The 16,194-nt window shown below is 34.7% G+C and overlaps 1 protein-coding gene across 1 annotated transcript in view; it reads left to right on the forward strand.

Annotated features, from left to right (window-relative positions):
* The first annotated feature begins 2,463 nt into the window (after nucleotides 1–2,463).
* Nucleotides 2,464–16,194, forward strand: part of LOC135846051 (sex peptide receptor-related protein 2-like) — a 47,068-nt gene continuing 33,337 nt past the window's right edge. Inside the window, exons 1-2 of the mRNA XM_065365020.1 lie at nucleotides 2,464–2,704; nucleotides 2,848–3,099. Of these exons, the coding sequence (XP_065221092.1) occupies nucleotides 3,062–3,099 (38 nt within the window). The 5' untranslated portion in view covers nucleotides 2,464–2,704; nucleotides 2,848–3,061. The remainder of the gene's footprint in view (nucleotides 2,705–2,847; nucleotides 3,100–16,194) is intronic.

Raw genomic sequence — 16,194 nt, forward strand, 5'->3', positions numbered from 1 at the left:
AAACTCGTTATTCAAATTCTAAAATTTTGGAGCAAAATAAATAAACTAATTTTTTCCAACATCGTTTTTACCTCTCGAAATCGAAATCCAAATTTTTGAAAGCCCAAATTCAAAAATGAAAATAACAATTTTTTAATGAATCTAATTTGATGCGAGTGTTATAAGTATCAATTGGTAAAATATTGTCATTTCATTTTAAAAAGCCGTCATTTTATTCGGCAAAATTGGTAGGTATTTTTTCTTTCTTAACAGACGGCAACTTTTCAGACAACATTCCTCCCCCCCCCCCTACACAAAAAAGACTCATTTTCACAAAAGTGGATAAAAATAAAAATAAAAATTGTACAACTCGCATTCAAGTATCCCAAACCTGACAAGGAAACCTCTTGAGGTGTCCGCCTCCGATTTGAACGGGACCGCGATTTTTGGAAAGATCATGTTTTAAAACCCCCAAATCCAAATTTTCAGCTGCCCAAGTTCATTTTTCGATTTTTGGCGAATTTTTAAAAATCCAAAATTGATTATTTTGGAGATTTATGTGTTTTTTTAAAAAGTACGTACTTGATCAGTAAAAATGTTCAAAATGAGTCCTAACACTGATATTAACCCCCCCAAATCCAAATTTCGCCATTTCGAGCCATTGTGGAGCCTCCGGCGCGATTTTTCAATTTCTCCAGAATTTTGAATTTGCTCCAGAAGGCGTGAATATGAAGTTGGGCAGCTAAAAATCGAGTTGTGTGTTATACTCGATCTGTTTAACGAAATTATCCACATTTGAGTCGATTTTGGGAGGGACACCTCAAGAGTGGTTTTTTGGACTAGCTTTTTTCATAATAAGAAATCCAAAAAATCAAAATTTTACCGTTTGCGAGGAAATTTTCGAAATTTGCGCGAATCGCTGTATTTCGAACACAACAGACCCCCTGAGGCCAAGTTCCGCCATTTCCAGCCATTCTGGAGCCTCCAGTGCGATTTTTCAATTTCTCCAGAATTTTCAAATTGCTCCAGAAAGCGTGAATATGAAGTTGGGCAGCTAAAAATCGAGTTGTGTGTTATACTCGACATGTTTAACGAATTTATCCACATTTGAGCCGATTCTGGAGCGGACACCTCAAGAGTGGTTTTTTGACCAGCTATTTTTCAAAATAAAAATATTCAAAATCAAAAATTTCCCGTTTGCAAGAAAATTTTTGAAATTTGCGCGAATCGCAGTATTTTGTCATGAATTAACCCCACGAGGGCGAATTTCGCCATTTCCAGCTATTCTGGAGGCTCCAGCGCGACTTTTCAATTTCTCCAGAATTTTCAATTTGCTCCAGAAGGCGTGAATATGAAGTTGGGCAGCTAAAAATCGAGTTGTGTGTTATTACTCGACCTGTTTAACGAGTTTATCCACATTTGAGCCGATTCTGGAGCGGACACCTCAAGAGTGGGTTTTTGACCAGCTTTTTTTATTATAAAAATATCCAAAAATTAGAGGGAGGCTCAAGAAAGGCTGGAAATGGCGAAATTCGCTCTCGTGTGGTTGATCAATGACAAATAATACAGCAATTCGCGCAAATTTCAAAAATTTTCTCACATTTTGGATATTTTTATTTGAAAAAAAGCTGGTCAAAAAACCACTCTTGAGGTGTCCCTCCCAAAATCGACTCAAATGTGGATAAACTCGTTAAACAGATCGAGTATAACACACAACTCGATTTTTAGCTGCCCAACTTCATATTCACGCCTTCTGGAGCAAATTGAAAATTCTGGAGAAATTGAAAAAGCGCGCTGGAGGCTCCAGAATGGCTGGAAATGGCAAAATTTGGATTGGGGGGGGGGGGGGGTTAATATCAGTTTTAGGACTCATTTTGAACATTTTCACTGATCAAGTACGTACTTTTTTTAAAAAAACATAAATCACCAAAATAGTCAATTTTGGATTTTCAAAAATTCGCCAAAAATCGAAAAATGAACTTGGGCAGCTGAAAATTTGGATTTGGGGGTTTTAGAACATGCTGTTGCCAAAAATCGCGGTCCCGTTCAAATCGGAGGCGGACACCTCAAGAGGTTCCCTTGTGAGGAAAAAACAGTAGGAAAAATATTCTATTGTGGTGGAGAGAAGGGGTTTTAGGGGAGCCCCATTCGGTGCTTCCTTTTTCATTAAGATTGGTAAGTATATGTATGGAATCCCAATAAATTCGATCGGATTTAATTTTTGTTGGTAATCAAAGGTTGATATTGAAGTAGGTACTTTAGAACGCAGTCTTCCATCACGTGTTTCAATTTCAGCTAGAGTTTCACTATCCCTAAGATAAGATCCAAAAAAATCATCATTTTTATCGTACTCTATAATTTTTTTAATGAAAATGAAAACTTTAATCAAATCCTATAATCATTTTCGTAACATGAAATCATAAGATTACAAATGATTAGCTTATCGAAACTGAAACAGACACGGACAAATCTAATAAGTTCAGTAAATTGCTTTCAAAAGAATTCAAACTCTTTCGTTATACAGTACATCAATCGTTATTCCATTAGCCAACCGGATTTTCAAGAGTACTTTGTGGTACCTAGTTTGATTCTCTAGGTACCTAAATACGTATGCATCGTTTTCGTTTCATTTCAACCAAGTTGGAGTTTTTGGAACTTCAGTTGGCTGGTCATTTGTTGCTTCATTGAAACTGGGGCAGCCAAAATGAAGAGAATTTTGCCAATTGTAAGTACCTGCCTACTATACCTATAATTGCATACATATTTTCAAATCTAATAATATTGGGAAAAGCCAACTGTATGATTATCACAATGGTTTGTTGACGACTTGTACTAATGTGTAACCTTTTGATTGATAATAAATTACAGAATTATTGGTTCAATCGACGATTTTCGATGGGATTGTTTGTTTGAAATTAGGTATGTAAAATCGCCTTACTATAAAATAGCTCGGAATTACAACGAAATGTCGTGGGAATTGCGTACTTACAATTATCAGCATCGTCAATTCAATTGATCTCATTTCATCGAAACGGAATAAAATTCGCCAAGAATTACCTATACAAGAACGCACGAGTAAGAGATGGGCGTTGAAATGACTGAAAATCTCCAAAAACTGAGGCAAGTCGGCAATAATTACTCGGAACATATTGTTTAAATTTCATAAAATATGTACCTTTACACCTATAGGATAACAAAACTAGCGTAAAATAATGTAAAAATCACTTTGAAAAATGTCTATGATCTCAAAACGTTGTGATCGTCTCAATTCTGTGCCTAATTTCACTTGCGGTGGAAGTTTCAGCGTCGTTCAATTTTAAAATTTTGTCAATAGCATTTCGTTTGCATTTCGAATTCGTAGGTACATACCTAGATCATTGAAGAGCGAAATATTACACCGAACCCATTGATCTGTTATAAGGTCTTTGATAAAGATTCAAGAGTTCGTAAAAAGTAAGCTTACGATAATTTTCTGATATAATCGAGTCAAAATGTACCTATATAAATACCTATTGATTTTATTTTTTAACCTGCGGTATACATTTTTAGTAATATGTAGTATGTAATATGAGTTCATCTCGGTCAGTAAATTGTAAGTTTTTTGCCTGAAAACTTGGACAATACGGGTTGTTGGTTTCCAAGTTATATATTATGTATTTAGGCATAATTATTGCTAATTTTAATTTACATGTTTTTCAAATCATACCTAAGGAAGTAACATTTTCTCCATTCTCTTGATAATATAACGAAACGATTGGAAATGTGACGAATTTTCCACTTCAAGACGGCTCAATTCAAATTTGAGGTCTACTTTACTCAAAATATTAGCCTGTGGTATATATTTAATCGTACTAAGATGACTAACCCTTCCGAAATACAAAAATTCATCTCTCCGACGTTGAATATTAATAGTTGTGTCTTTCCTGCTTGATTGCTTGGTGGAGCAGTCGATGGCGGAGTTCCAGGTTATACATATTCTGGTATATTCGGTATACGTAGTTAGGTACTAATTTTAATATAGGTACATAATTTTCAAATCATGCCTGAGGAAGTTAGATTATCTCCATTCTCTTAATGATATAACGAAACAATTAAAAATTTGATGAGTTTTCCACTATAATTCAAGGTCTATTTGACTCAAAATACAAACCATATAAGCGCCTCAATCATGAAGTTCTCCTCAAAATCAACTCATAACCGCCTGAAGCAGATTTTTTTGAAAAAAGATCACGAATATCTGTTGATAGTGTATTGGTGAATTTGTGTACCAAATTTCAGCTTCTTTTCCGATCATTAAAACTCAAGAAATTGATTTTTTAAACAGTTTCGACACCCGTTTGTTTTAGATCGCGAAGTAGGTGGAGCCCTGTACAGCTCGTTCACTGTACCTGCATATTTCTCACTTGGGTAGAAAACTGACGAAAAATGTGTTTTTGAGTACATTTTGGGCTCAAATCATCAAAACTAGTTGAATAAATTTGGTAGGTACATGAATGCATCTGCGGATCATTGATACGCCTCTGAATTTTTTTTCAAAAATTATGTTTTAGGGGTGAGTAGGGGTGGATTTTGGAATAAATTTCATGATAAGGGAAGCTGAGTTGATTTTTGGGTAGTGATAGAATCCAAAGTCGAGTTCAACGACCTCAAATTAGGGCGAAACCTATCTTTTATTGATTACCTATCTTAAAGTAACCTTTTTTTTTTTTTTTAATGGTACCCCAGTCCAGACTTGCCTGGTGGGGGAAGTACATATATTGTTATTTGACAGGACACAGCTTATTATTTACTGGAGGGGTTTATAGAATAAGTCTACATCTTAATAATAACAATACATCTTAGAATCTTAATTATCTAGGTTGCGTTATATTGATGTACGATACAAATGACTTGTTGTTGATTGATGGAGGAAAGAAGGGAAAAGGGGGAATGGATTATTTTGGCTTTGTAGCTTATCTACAAGCGGCTGTGCTGAAATGGTGGACTGGTCTGATATAGCCACTCTGCTTCCCACAGCTTGCGTACCATTGACCGCATATATTCCAAGTGAATGGGATTACTGATGTCCAGAGGATCTGCAGGACAATCGGCTGTGTGTAGATGGCATTTCACAAATATATGTGTCGGCTTTTCTATTTTTCAACAATCGCAGTCGGGTGATGGCGCACGTTTGAACTTATGTAGAATATAATGGAAACAGCCGTGCCCACTCAAAGCTTGGCCAAGGTAAAAGTCGAGTTCGTGAGCGCTAATAGTTTTTGTAAAGATTAGGAATAATTCTGGGAGTCCATTCGCTGACTTCTGAATTATTCCATATCTGTTGCCATTCTTTCATGGTAGCGACATGAAATTTGGTGTTGAGCGATGCGGCATTGCCTCCAGGCCAAGGTAACATGGGTAAATGGCAATAATCTGTGACTGGATAATCGTTTTTGAGAAGCCATTTTACACTCCTTTCGGCGATGTGCAGGTGGAGAGGGGGGACATTGGCGATTACCCCAGCAGCATCTCCGCTGGAAGTCCGGTAGAGTCGAGCGATGTTCATGGACATGCGTCTTCGGATTCTTTGCAACGCAATGACATTCTTGTTCTTGTAGAGGGCTAGGTAAAACAATGACGAGCAGTATTTTAATATCGCAATTACCGTGCCAAACCACATGATAGTACAGGCTTTTGTGGAGTACCCTCAAACGTTCCTGCAGATATTAAGGAGTAATGGAATATGTATACTTTGTTGATTTAGCAATGATATATTCAATATGCGGTTGCCAACACAAAGCGGGGTCTAAATACACGCCCAAATCTTAAAGTAACCTAACCCCCAACAAAATGGATTTTGGTTTTTTTTTTAAATTTTTTGTTCTATTTGAAGAAAATGGTTAAACCAACTGTTTTTAAGAAATAAATCAAAAAAGAATTTTGAAAAAATCAAAATTAGCCAAATTTGGGCAGAATACCCCAAAAAAATTTAAAAGTGATGTTTCCCCCTAATTTGAGACTGCCGAACTCGAATTTGAATTCTACCCCTTCTCAAAAATGAACGCAGCCCCCTTATTATGAAATTCACCCCAAAGTAAACCCCTCCCCAACTAGAACAGATTTTTTGAAGGAAAAAAAATGTGACATGCGCATCAATGACTTGCAAATGCATTCATTTCACAATATACCAAATTTCAGAAATACACCCAAAAACTAGTTTTTCGCCTAAGCGAGAAATATCCAGGTAGGTACAGGGTATGAGCTGTATACATGGCTCTACTTTGTAATCTAAAACTTGTGTCAAGACTGTCAAAAAAAATCAATTTCTTGATGATGCACAGATGTATTAATGCACTAGAGACGCGTGTGTATACTTTTTTTTTCAAAAAAATGTTTTTTAGGGTGAGTGGACTGGATTTTAGGGTGAACTCAATTATGGAAGTGCCTGCTTTTTATTTTGAGTGAAAATAGGCTCCTAATTCGAATTCAGGGTCTCTAGGTATGCACTAAGTGCGTGTTGATAATTTTTATTTTATTATTTTCAAATTGAAAAATGAAAATAAACTATGAAATACTTACTCGTACCTACTTTAAAAGTTGAATAATTGAATGTTTTGACGATTCCACCGTGTTTTTAAATACCAAAAGTACTTAGATACTCGTTTAAAAAAAAAAAAAAAATAGGTACCTACTTAATTGAAAATTAAATTTTCAAATTTCAAACGTATAACAGTTTTTAAAAAATTGAAAAATTGCAATTTTCAAAATATTTTTTAATGGAGGGTGAGGGGGAGCGGTGAGCGAATCACAAGTTATCCATATGAATTTTACCGATTTTAAAAGACAACTTCCCCCCCAAAAAAACAATTGATATTTCGGTAGGTACAGCGCAGCATGGTCCGGCTAATCTTTTTGAAAAAACGCTTTTTGGCTAACCCTGAATTTCATTCAACATGTGTTGAATTTAGATTCAATGACTTCATCATTGATTTTTGAAGGGAAGAGTGCAGGTTGTTCTCACTCATACATTCATATATTATTTTCTAATCGCAGATTTCGTGTGAAATAAATGTTTTCTTTTTTCCAATATTAACTTTGAATAATAGACAATTGAGCGGTAATTGACTAGTTCCTGGAATTCGTTTGCACAGGAAGTGGAAGGACGGGAGAGGACTACTCCAAGTTAGACGTATTTTAGAAACACAAAAACGAAATTCTGGGTAAACGTGTCAATTCTTCTTGAAATGAGTTCTGGTCTCGATGTTTCAAGGCGAATGTATTTTTCAAATAAAAACAACTCATTAAAATTTCAAACTCCTGCATGAGATTGAATGGAACCTGAAAAATTCACCTCAAAAGGGCCAACAATTTTATTAAGAGTTGATCTTTTAAAAAGGTAGACAAGATCAGCACAATCGAAATTCGAAAAAATTCAATTTTCAATTTCAAACATCAAAAAAAGTTCAAAGGAGGAGTTGCGATAAGGCCATTTTTTGGCCCCACCTAGTTTTCGACTCAATCCCTCCAAAAATGTTGTAATAAGTGTCCGAAATACGAATCCGTGGTTACTTAACCCAAAATGACAATTTTTTGGGCTCCAGGGGTTCCCAAAGTTGTGATTACAAAACGAATTTTAGCAACCACTGAGTATTACTTTCAAAAACTTTTTCAGCGTAAAATATCTGTTTGAACCCGATAAACGTTATTCGAGGTGATTTTTTTATTCTCGACCCTCGAGGGCAGAAGTTAGGGGGTTTTGATTTTTGGAAAATTTTGAAACCACCGTTTTGGACCTCCCCCTTTGAACCCCGCTAAAAAGCTGCTTATAGTTTATTAGTATCTGAAAGACCTCCATCCTACCAAATTTTGAGCTCAATAAAACTTTGCGCTGGTACTCAAAAAACCAATTTCCCAATTTTTTGTAATTTCGATGTTTTGGGAACCCCTGGAAAATTAGATACCTGCAATTTGCGCCGAACGTAACGTTTTGAAGTATATATTCAATAATATAGATCTATATGAAAAAGTTGAATAAAGCTCCCGGTATATTCGTAATTTCGAACGCTTTTTTTTAAGAGTCTCCCAATTTAGGCACCCCTAAAAAAGGCGTTGGAGCATATTTTTTCAAATGAATTGAAGAATTTACATTTGAAACACACCAGCAAGTGCTCGATAATTTTTCATATGATTTTTACTGTAACATTCAAAATTGGGCTATTTTGGGTCAAATTCTAAGTTTTTACATCACGTTTTCACGTTTTCAAGGAAGTAAAATCTCAGAATTTGACCCAAAAAAGCTCAATTTTGAAAGTTACGGGATAAATGAAATGAAAAATTATCGAACACTTGCTAGGACGTGTTTTGAATGTAAATCTTCAAATTATTTGTAAAAATATGTGTAAATGCCTTTTTTAGGGGTACCTAAAGTGGGGGGGCTCCAAAAAAAGGGTTCAAAATTACGAATATACCGGGAGCTTAATTGAACTTTTTCATCTAGATAATTGAATATATACCTCAAAACGTTACGTCTGGCGTAAATCGCAGATTTTCATTTTTTCAGGGGTTCCCAAAATATTGAAATTAAAAAAATTTGGGAACTTGGATTTTTGAGTACCAGCGCAAAATTTTATTGAGCTCAAAATTTGATAGAATGGAGGTCTTTCAGATACTAATGAACTGTAAAAAGCTTTTTAGCGGAGTTCAAAGAGGTAAGTTCAAAATTGTGGTTCCAAAATTTTCCAAAAATCAAAACCCCCAAATATCTGCCCTCCAGGGTCGAGAATAGAATAATCACTTCGCATAACGTTTATCGGGTTCAAACATAATGAACACGTCGCACCATTTTTGAATTTTTTTTTCGAACTATGATCAAAATATAAGGTCTTTCTGCTCCAGCGGTATGTCATGGTCCTCTTTTTAAAATTAGTTAATTGAAAAGAATAAAAAATTGTGTTGATTCTAATTTTTTCACATTTTAAAATATTATATTTTTTGCTAAAAAAGTTTTTGAAAATAATACTCAGTGACTCCTGAAAATCTTTTTTTTATTCACAACTTTGGGAACCCCTGGAGCCCAAAAAATGGTCATTTTGGATTAACTAACCACGGATTCGTATTTGGGACATTTATTACAACATTTTAAGAATGGTCGAGTCGATAACTGTGCGGGGCCCAAAAAGTGGCCTTATCGGGACTCCTCCTTTGGGCAAAATCCCCGAAAAAATTGAGACTGCTGAACTGGAATTCGAATTCTATCACTTCTCAAAAATGAACGCAGCCCCCTTATTATGAAATTCACCCAAAAGTCAACCCCTCCCCCAACTGGAATAGATTATTAGAAAAAAAAAAATGTCACATGTGCATCAATGACTTGCAGATGCATTCATAATATACCAAATTTCAGCTTATTTTGCTGATTTGAGCTCAAAATACACCCAAAAACTCGTTTTTTTTGTCGGTTTTTCACCTACGCGAGAAATATCCAGGTTGGTACAGTGTATGAGCTGTACAGGGCTTTACTTTGTAGTCTAAAACTTGTGTCAAGACTGTCAAAAAATCAATTTCTTGGTGATGCACAGATGTACCTACATATGTATTAATGCACTAGAGATGTGCCTGTACACTTTTCTTTTAAAAAATCTTTTTTAGGGTGAGTGGTGAGTGGGATGGATTTCAGGGTGAACTCAATTAGGGGGGGGGGGTGCCTGCTTTTTATTTCGAGTGAAAATGGGCTCCTAATTCGAATTCAGGGTCTGGGTATGCACTAAAGGCGTGTTAATAATTTTTATTTTTTTTAATTTGAAAAATGAAAATAAACTATGAAATACTTACTTTTACTCGTACTTTAAAAGTTGAATAAGTATGTAGTACCTAATTGAATAAATTATGGCAATTCCAGGAGTGTTTTTAAATACCGAAAGTAGATATTCGTATTTTTTTAAAATACCTACTTAATTGAAAATTACATTTTAAAATTACAAACGTAACAGTTTTAAAGAAATTGAAAAATTGCAATTTTCAAAATATGTTTTAATGGAGTGTGAGGGGAAGCGGCGAGTGAATCACAAGTTATCCATATGAACTTTACCAATTTTTAAAGACAACTTCCCTGAAAAAAAAAAAACATTAACAATAAATATCACCTACAAAACATCAAGTTCTGGTTTAGTTTTTGAAAAAACGCTTTTTGGCAAACCCTGAATTCCATGACTTCATCAATCTCACTTTTAGCTCTCAGGGTAAAGTTGAGGAGTTATAAGGGAAGAGTGCAGGTTGTTCTCACTCATACATTCTATATTATTTTCTCGCGCAGATTTCGTGTGAAATAAATGTTTTCTTTTTGCCAATATTAACTTTAAATAATAGAAAATTGAGCCGTAATTGATCAGTTCTTGGAATTCGTTTGCACGGGGAGCTATAGGAAGGAAGACGAGAAGACTGCTCCAAGTTTGACGAATTTTAGAAACACAAAAACGAAACTCTGGGTAAACGTGTCAATTCTTCGAATGTTAGAGACTCAGCACTCAAAAATTCTTGAAATGAGTTCTGGTCTCGATGTTTCAAGGTGAATGTATTTTTCAAATAAAAACAATTCGTTAAAATTTCAAACTCCTGCATGAGATTGAATGGAACCTGGAAAATTCACCTTAAAAGGGCCAAAAATTTTATTAAGAGTTGATCTTTTAAAAAGGTAGACACGATCAGCAGAATCAAAATTCGAAAAAATTCAATTTTTAATAATTTCATACATCAAAAAAAGATTCAAATTTATTCAGTTGTCTTATTTTGACCTCTTTCTGAAGTATTTCATGAAAAAGCTGATAAAAATTACACTCACAACAAAAAAACTGAAATTCGTTCATTTTTTGAATCTTTTTTAATTTTGATTTTCTTGTGAGGAGTCCATTTCATTGAGTGATGGGTGGTTTTCAACTTTTTCAACAGATACGTAAAAATATGGGTCAAATGAGTCAACTTCACTTATCAAAATTTTTTTTCATGTTTTAAATCAAAAAATCGCACTACACTTCTTGGTCCAATTGACGTGGAATCACCCACTGAGTTCATCTCGTTCAGTAAATTGCATAAAGTTATACGTATTTATCTAGGCATAATACTAATTTTAATTTACCTACATATTTTTCAAATTATGCCCATCAATTCAAGGCAGCTCAATACAAAACAAATTTGAGGTCTATTTTACTCAAAATATTAATTTGCGGTATATATTTAATCGTACTAAGATTACGAACCCTTCCAAAATACAAAAATTCATCTCCCTTCGGGCTAAACTTAAATGTTATATATTCGGTCTAATTAAACTGGACGCACTACATATGGTTGGTTTCCAAGTTATACATACCTAGGTATTCTAGCATAATAGGTACCTAGACCTACTAATCACATATTTTTCAAATCATGCCTGAGGAAGTTACATCATCTCCATTCTCTTGGTAATTATAACGAAACAATTGAAAATTTGACGAGTTTTCCACTATAATTTAAGGCGTTTTAATTCAAATTTGAGGTCCATTTCACCAAGCACCTCGATCATGAAGTTCATCTCAAAATCAACTCATAACCGCCTAAAGCAGATTTTTTGGGAGAAAAGGGCCACGAATGCCCGTTGATAGGGTATTGATGACTTTGAGTACCAAATTTCAGCTTCTTCTGATCATTAAAACCCAAGAAATTGATTTTTTTTAACAGTTTCGACACCAGTTTTGATTTAGATCGTGAAATAGAGCCCAGTACAGCTCATACCTACACTGTATACCTACCTGCGTATTTTTCACTTACTAAGGCAAAAAAAATTTGACGAAAAAAGTGTTTTTTCATTGGGGGGGGGAGAAAGTAGATATACTTTGGGCTTGAATCATCATAACTACTTGGCTGAAATTTGGTACATGAATGCATATTCTGTGGGTCATCGATGCGTCTGTGAATTTTTTTTCAAAAATTATGTTTTAGGGGTGAGTAGGGGATGGATGTTAGAATATATTTCATGATAAGCGGAGCTGAGTGGATTTTTGGGTAGTGATAGAATCCAAATTCGAGTTCAGCGACCTCAAATTAGGGCGAAACCTATCTCTTATTGATTAGTACCTATCTTAAAGTACCTAACCTAACCCCAAACAAAATGGATTTTGATTTTTTCTACATTTTTTTTTTGCTCTATTTTAAGAAAATGGTTAAACCAACTGTTTTTAAAAAATGAATCAAAAAAGAATAATTTTGAAAAAATCAAAATTAGCCAAATTTGGGCAAAATGCCCCGAAAAAATTTAAAAGTGATGTTTCCCGCAATTTGAGACTGCTGAACTCGAATTTGAATTCTATCACTTCTCAAAAATGAACGCAGCTCCATTATTATGAAATTCACCCCAAAGTCAACCCCTCCCCCAAACTAGAACAGATTTTTTGAAGGAAAAAAATGTCACATGCTCATCAACGACTTGCAGATGCATTCATTACGTATTATACCAAATTTCAGCTTGTTTTGCTGATTTGAGCCCAAAATACACCCATAAAACTCGTTTTTGGTCCGTTTTTCACCTAAGCAAGAAATATCCAGGTACCTATATAGCTACAGGGTATGAGTTGTACAGTGGCTCTACTTTGTAATCTAAAACTTGTGTCAAGACTGTCAAGAAAATCAATTTCTTGATGATGCACACATGTATTTATTAATGCACTAGAGACGCGTGTGTACAATTTTTTTTTCAAAAAAATCTTTTTCAGGGTGAGTGGGGTGAATTTCAGGTTGAATTCAATTATGTGGATGACTGCGTGCTTGTTTTATATTTCGAGTGAAAATGAACTCCAAATTCGAATTTAACCGACTCTATTATGCACTAACTAAGAGTAACTAAGTGCGTGTTGATATTTTTATTATGTATTTTTTTTTCAATTTGAAAAATGAAAATAAAACTATGAAATACTTACTAGTACTTTAAAAGTTAAATAGGTAACTGAGTAGCTTGGAATCAGTAATTCTCTACGAAAGAATTCCCACCCCCACCCTCCCTCTAAGGAAACATGTAACAATTAAGAAAACAATAATAATAAATAAAAAACAATTTTTAAACAATTGGTAAATTAAACAAATATTGAAAACTTTAGTATCAAAATTTACTGATATAGAGAGAGTGAATCCCCGCCTTTCAAGACATTTTGAGGGGTAAATATGAGGGGAGAGGGTTGAAAATTTTTGTGGGGATACCTACTAAGGTTATACACAACATACTGAAAAATTTTCAAAATCGGTTAAAATGAGGCTGAGAAAAGTGTTACTGAAATTTCAGAAAAGGGGGGGGGGTTCCCCAAAAAGGGAAGAGGACGTGGATCTGAAATTTTTCACCCGGAAGTTTCTCAATGGTATCCATCTTCCATGCTAATATCAACTCGAACGCTTTCCCCTTTTTTTGAATGGTTCTAGCCCCACCCCCTTGGGGGTAGAAGTACAGTTGATATATCACTAGATCGGAAATTTGACGTAGAACACAGAAATAAAGCTATTCTCGATGTAAAATCAACTCCTCGCGAGAAAATCGCGAAAAACTGTGCGAGAAGGCACAAATGTGGGTCTGGGAGGAGAAGCTCTTCGTGGATTAAGGGTGGGTTTTAGTATGTCATTTAGGACACCATCCTGAGCATTTTGGCGCAAAAAAAAATTTTCCTCCTATTTATTCCGGGTGAAATCCCTATTTGACTGTATTATAACATTTTGATCCAATAAAGTACCTACCTATATTTTTTGAGAAAAATGATTGAAAATTAAATAATAAAATTACGCAACAGTTTTTAAAAAATTGAAAAATTGTCATTTTCAAAATATGTTTTAATGGAGGGTGAGGGGGAGCGGTGAGTGAATCACAAGTTATCCATATTAATTTTACCAATTTTTAAAGACAACTTCCCCGAAAAAAACACAATGAAAATTTAACAGTATATCTAACTTATGCTTGGTTAGGTATTTGTTTAAACACTTTTTGGCCAACCCTCGAATTTCATTCAACTTGTGTTGAATTCAGATTCCATGAATTCATCAATCTCACTTTTAACTCTCAGGGTAAAGTTGAGGAGTTAGGAGGGAAAAGTGCAGGTTGTTCTCACTCATACATTCTTTATTTTATTTTCTAATCGCAGATTTTGTGTAAAATAAATTTTTTCTTTTTGCCAATCATAAAATTGCTTTTAACATGAATAGCGAGCGGATATACAATTGAGACCTGACTATTTGTTTTTTCAATTACCTACATAATTATACATATACGAGTACCTATTTGAGTTTGTTTCTGAGTTCGTTGTCGTTCGTTCCTTGGTTTGAGTTGGTTTCAGACAATGTGTATGGTATTCAGTTGATACGTCGATAGGTATGCACTAAGTGCATGTTGATAATTAATGGAGGGTGAGGGGAGAGGCGGGGAGCTGTGTGGCTTCAAAGTTCTCCAAAATGGCCAAAAATGGAAAATTTCAAATTAAAATTTTTAAATTTTCATATTCTGTGAAAATTTTACTTATCAAAAAAATGACCAAATTTAAAAATCAACTTACTATGGAATCACATCGTATTCATCTGCAGATGAATTTTCGTCTTGTGAAGTTTTCGCCTACCTTCAATATTGAAGGGGTCGCAGTCTTGAATTTTTTCAATTTCGCCAAAATATGTAATGTGAAAATTGAAAAGTGCAGGCCTGTGACCCCTTCAATATTGAAGGTAGGCAAAAACTTTGCAAGACGAAAATTCATCTGGAGATGAATACGATGTGACTCCATTGGTTAATTTTTAAATTTGGTAACTTTTTAGATAGGTACGTGAAATTTGCGAAATTTTTAAAATTTTCACACTGACGCGAAAACCAATTATGCAACCCGCCGACCTGAACCGCGTGTTACACTTCTGACCGATCCCTTCTGAGAGTTCATCTCGCCTCTAGGTCTCAGAATTTCAAGTCTTGTGACTTGAAACTAGGACAACTTAGGTCGATTGCTTTCAAGTTATACATATTCTGGCATAATACTAATTTTAATTTGCTTATTTTATAATGAAATAATTGAAAATGTGACGAGTTTTTCGCTAATTCAAGGAGGCTTAATTCAAATTTGAGGTCTATCCCACTCAAAATGTAAACCAAACTCCTCAATTATGAAGTGCACCTCAAAATCAACCACTAACCGACTAATCCCAATTGTTTGAAAAAAGGGCTCGAAAGTCGAATACCCGTTGAGGGTATTTATGTATGGAAGAATTCGTGTACAAAATTTCATTTGAGTGAAGAGGGTGAATGAGGGGGAGCGGTGAGTGAATCGCAAGTTCTCCATAAATTTTACCAATTTTTAAAGACAACTTCCCCGAAATAAAATTTAACAGTGCTGCTTCCTTTCTCTTCTTTAGTTTTTGTAGGTTTGGAGATGGACACACCAATATTTTCAATACTGACTTATTACTTACATTGTATGTGTATATTCAATCAAGTGTGATTCCTATATGATACTGTGTCTGTTTCTCCGAATACATACACTCGTACCTGTTCAAGTATTTGAGTTTGTTGCTGAGTTCGTTGTTGTTTGTACAGTTTGTACCAGTGGCGTAGCCAAGGCAGGGGGAGGGGTGAAGGGGGCCATCCCCCCCTGCGAGCAAAAATTCGAAAGAAAACATGCGAAAATGGACGTTTTTTTGTTGTTCAGACCCATTTTTTGAAAAAATTTTCGCACTCGCTTCGCTTGAGCAGTAATTTTGCCTTCGTTTTCATGATATCACCACACATCACGATAGGTTTCCAGAAAATTACCCCTCATTTCGATTTTTCATGCCTAAAAATCTGGTTTTGCCCCCTCCTTGAGAAAATCCTGGCTACGCCACTGGTTTGTACCTTGGTTTGAGTTGCTTTCTGACCATACATATGTGTATGGTATTCAGTCGATAGGTATGCAGATGCACTAAGTGCGTGTTGATAATTTTTATTTTATATTTTCAATTTGAAAAACGAAAATAAAACTATGAAATGCTTCAAAAGTTGAATAATTAGGTGTTTATTGTTTTTGAATAAAATAGATTTTTTTTTTATTGAGAAAAATAATTGAACATAGAATATTAAAATTATTAAAATTACAAAGACGTAACAGTTTTAAGAAAATTGAAAAATCGCAATAGTAAAATAAATAAGTAGGTATGAAAAATCTTAATAGAGGTAGCAGGTAACACAGTACCAATCAAGTACCTACCAAATAAAGC

Source organism: Planococcus citri, chromosome 4 (assembly GCF_950023065.1).
Source record: "Planococcus citri chromosome 4, ihPlaCitr1.1, whole genome shotgun sequence".
Lineage (NCBI taxonomy): Eukaryota > Metazoa > Arthropoda > Insecta > Hemiptera > Pseudococcidae > Planococcus > Planococcus citri.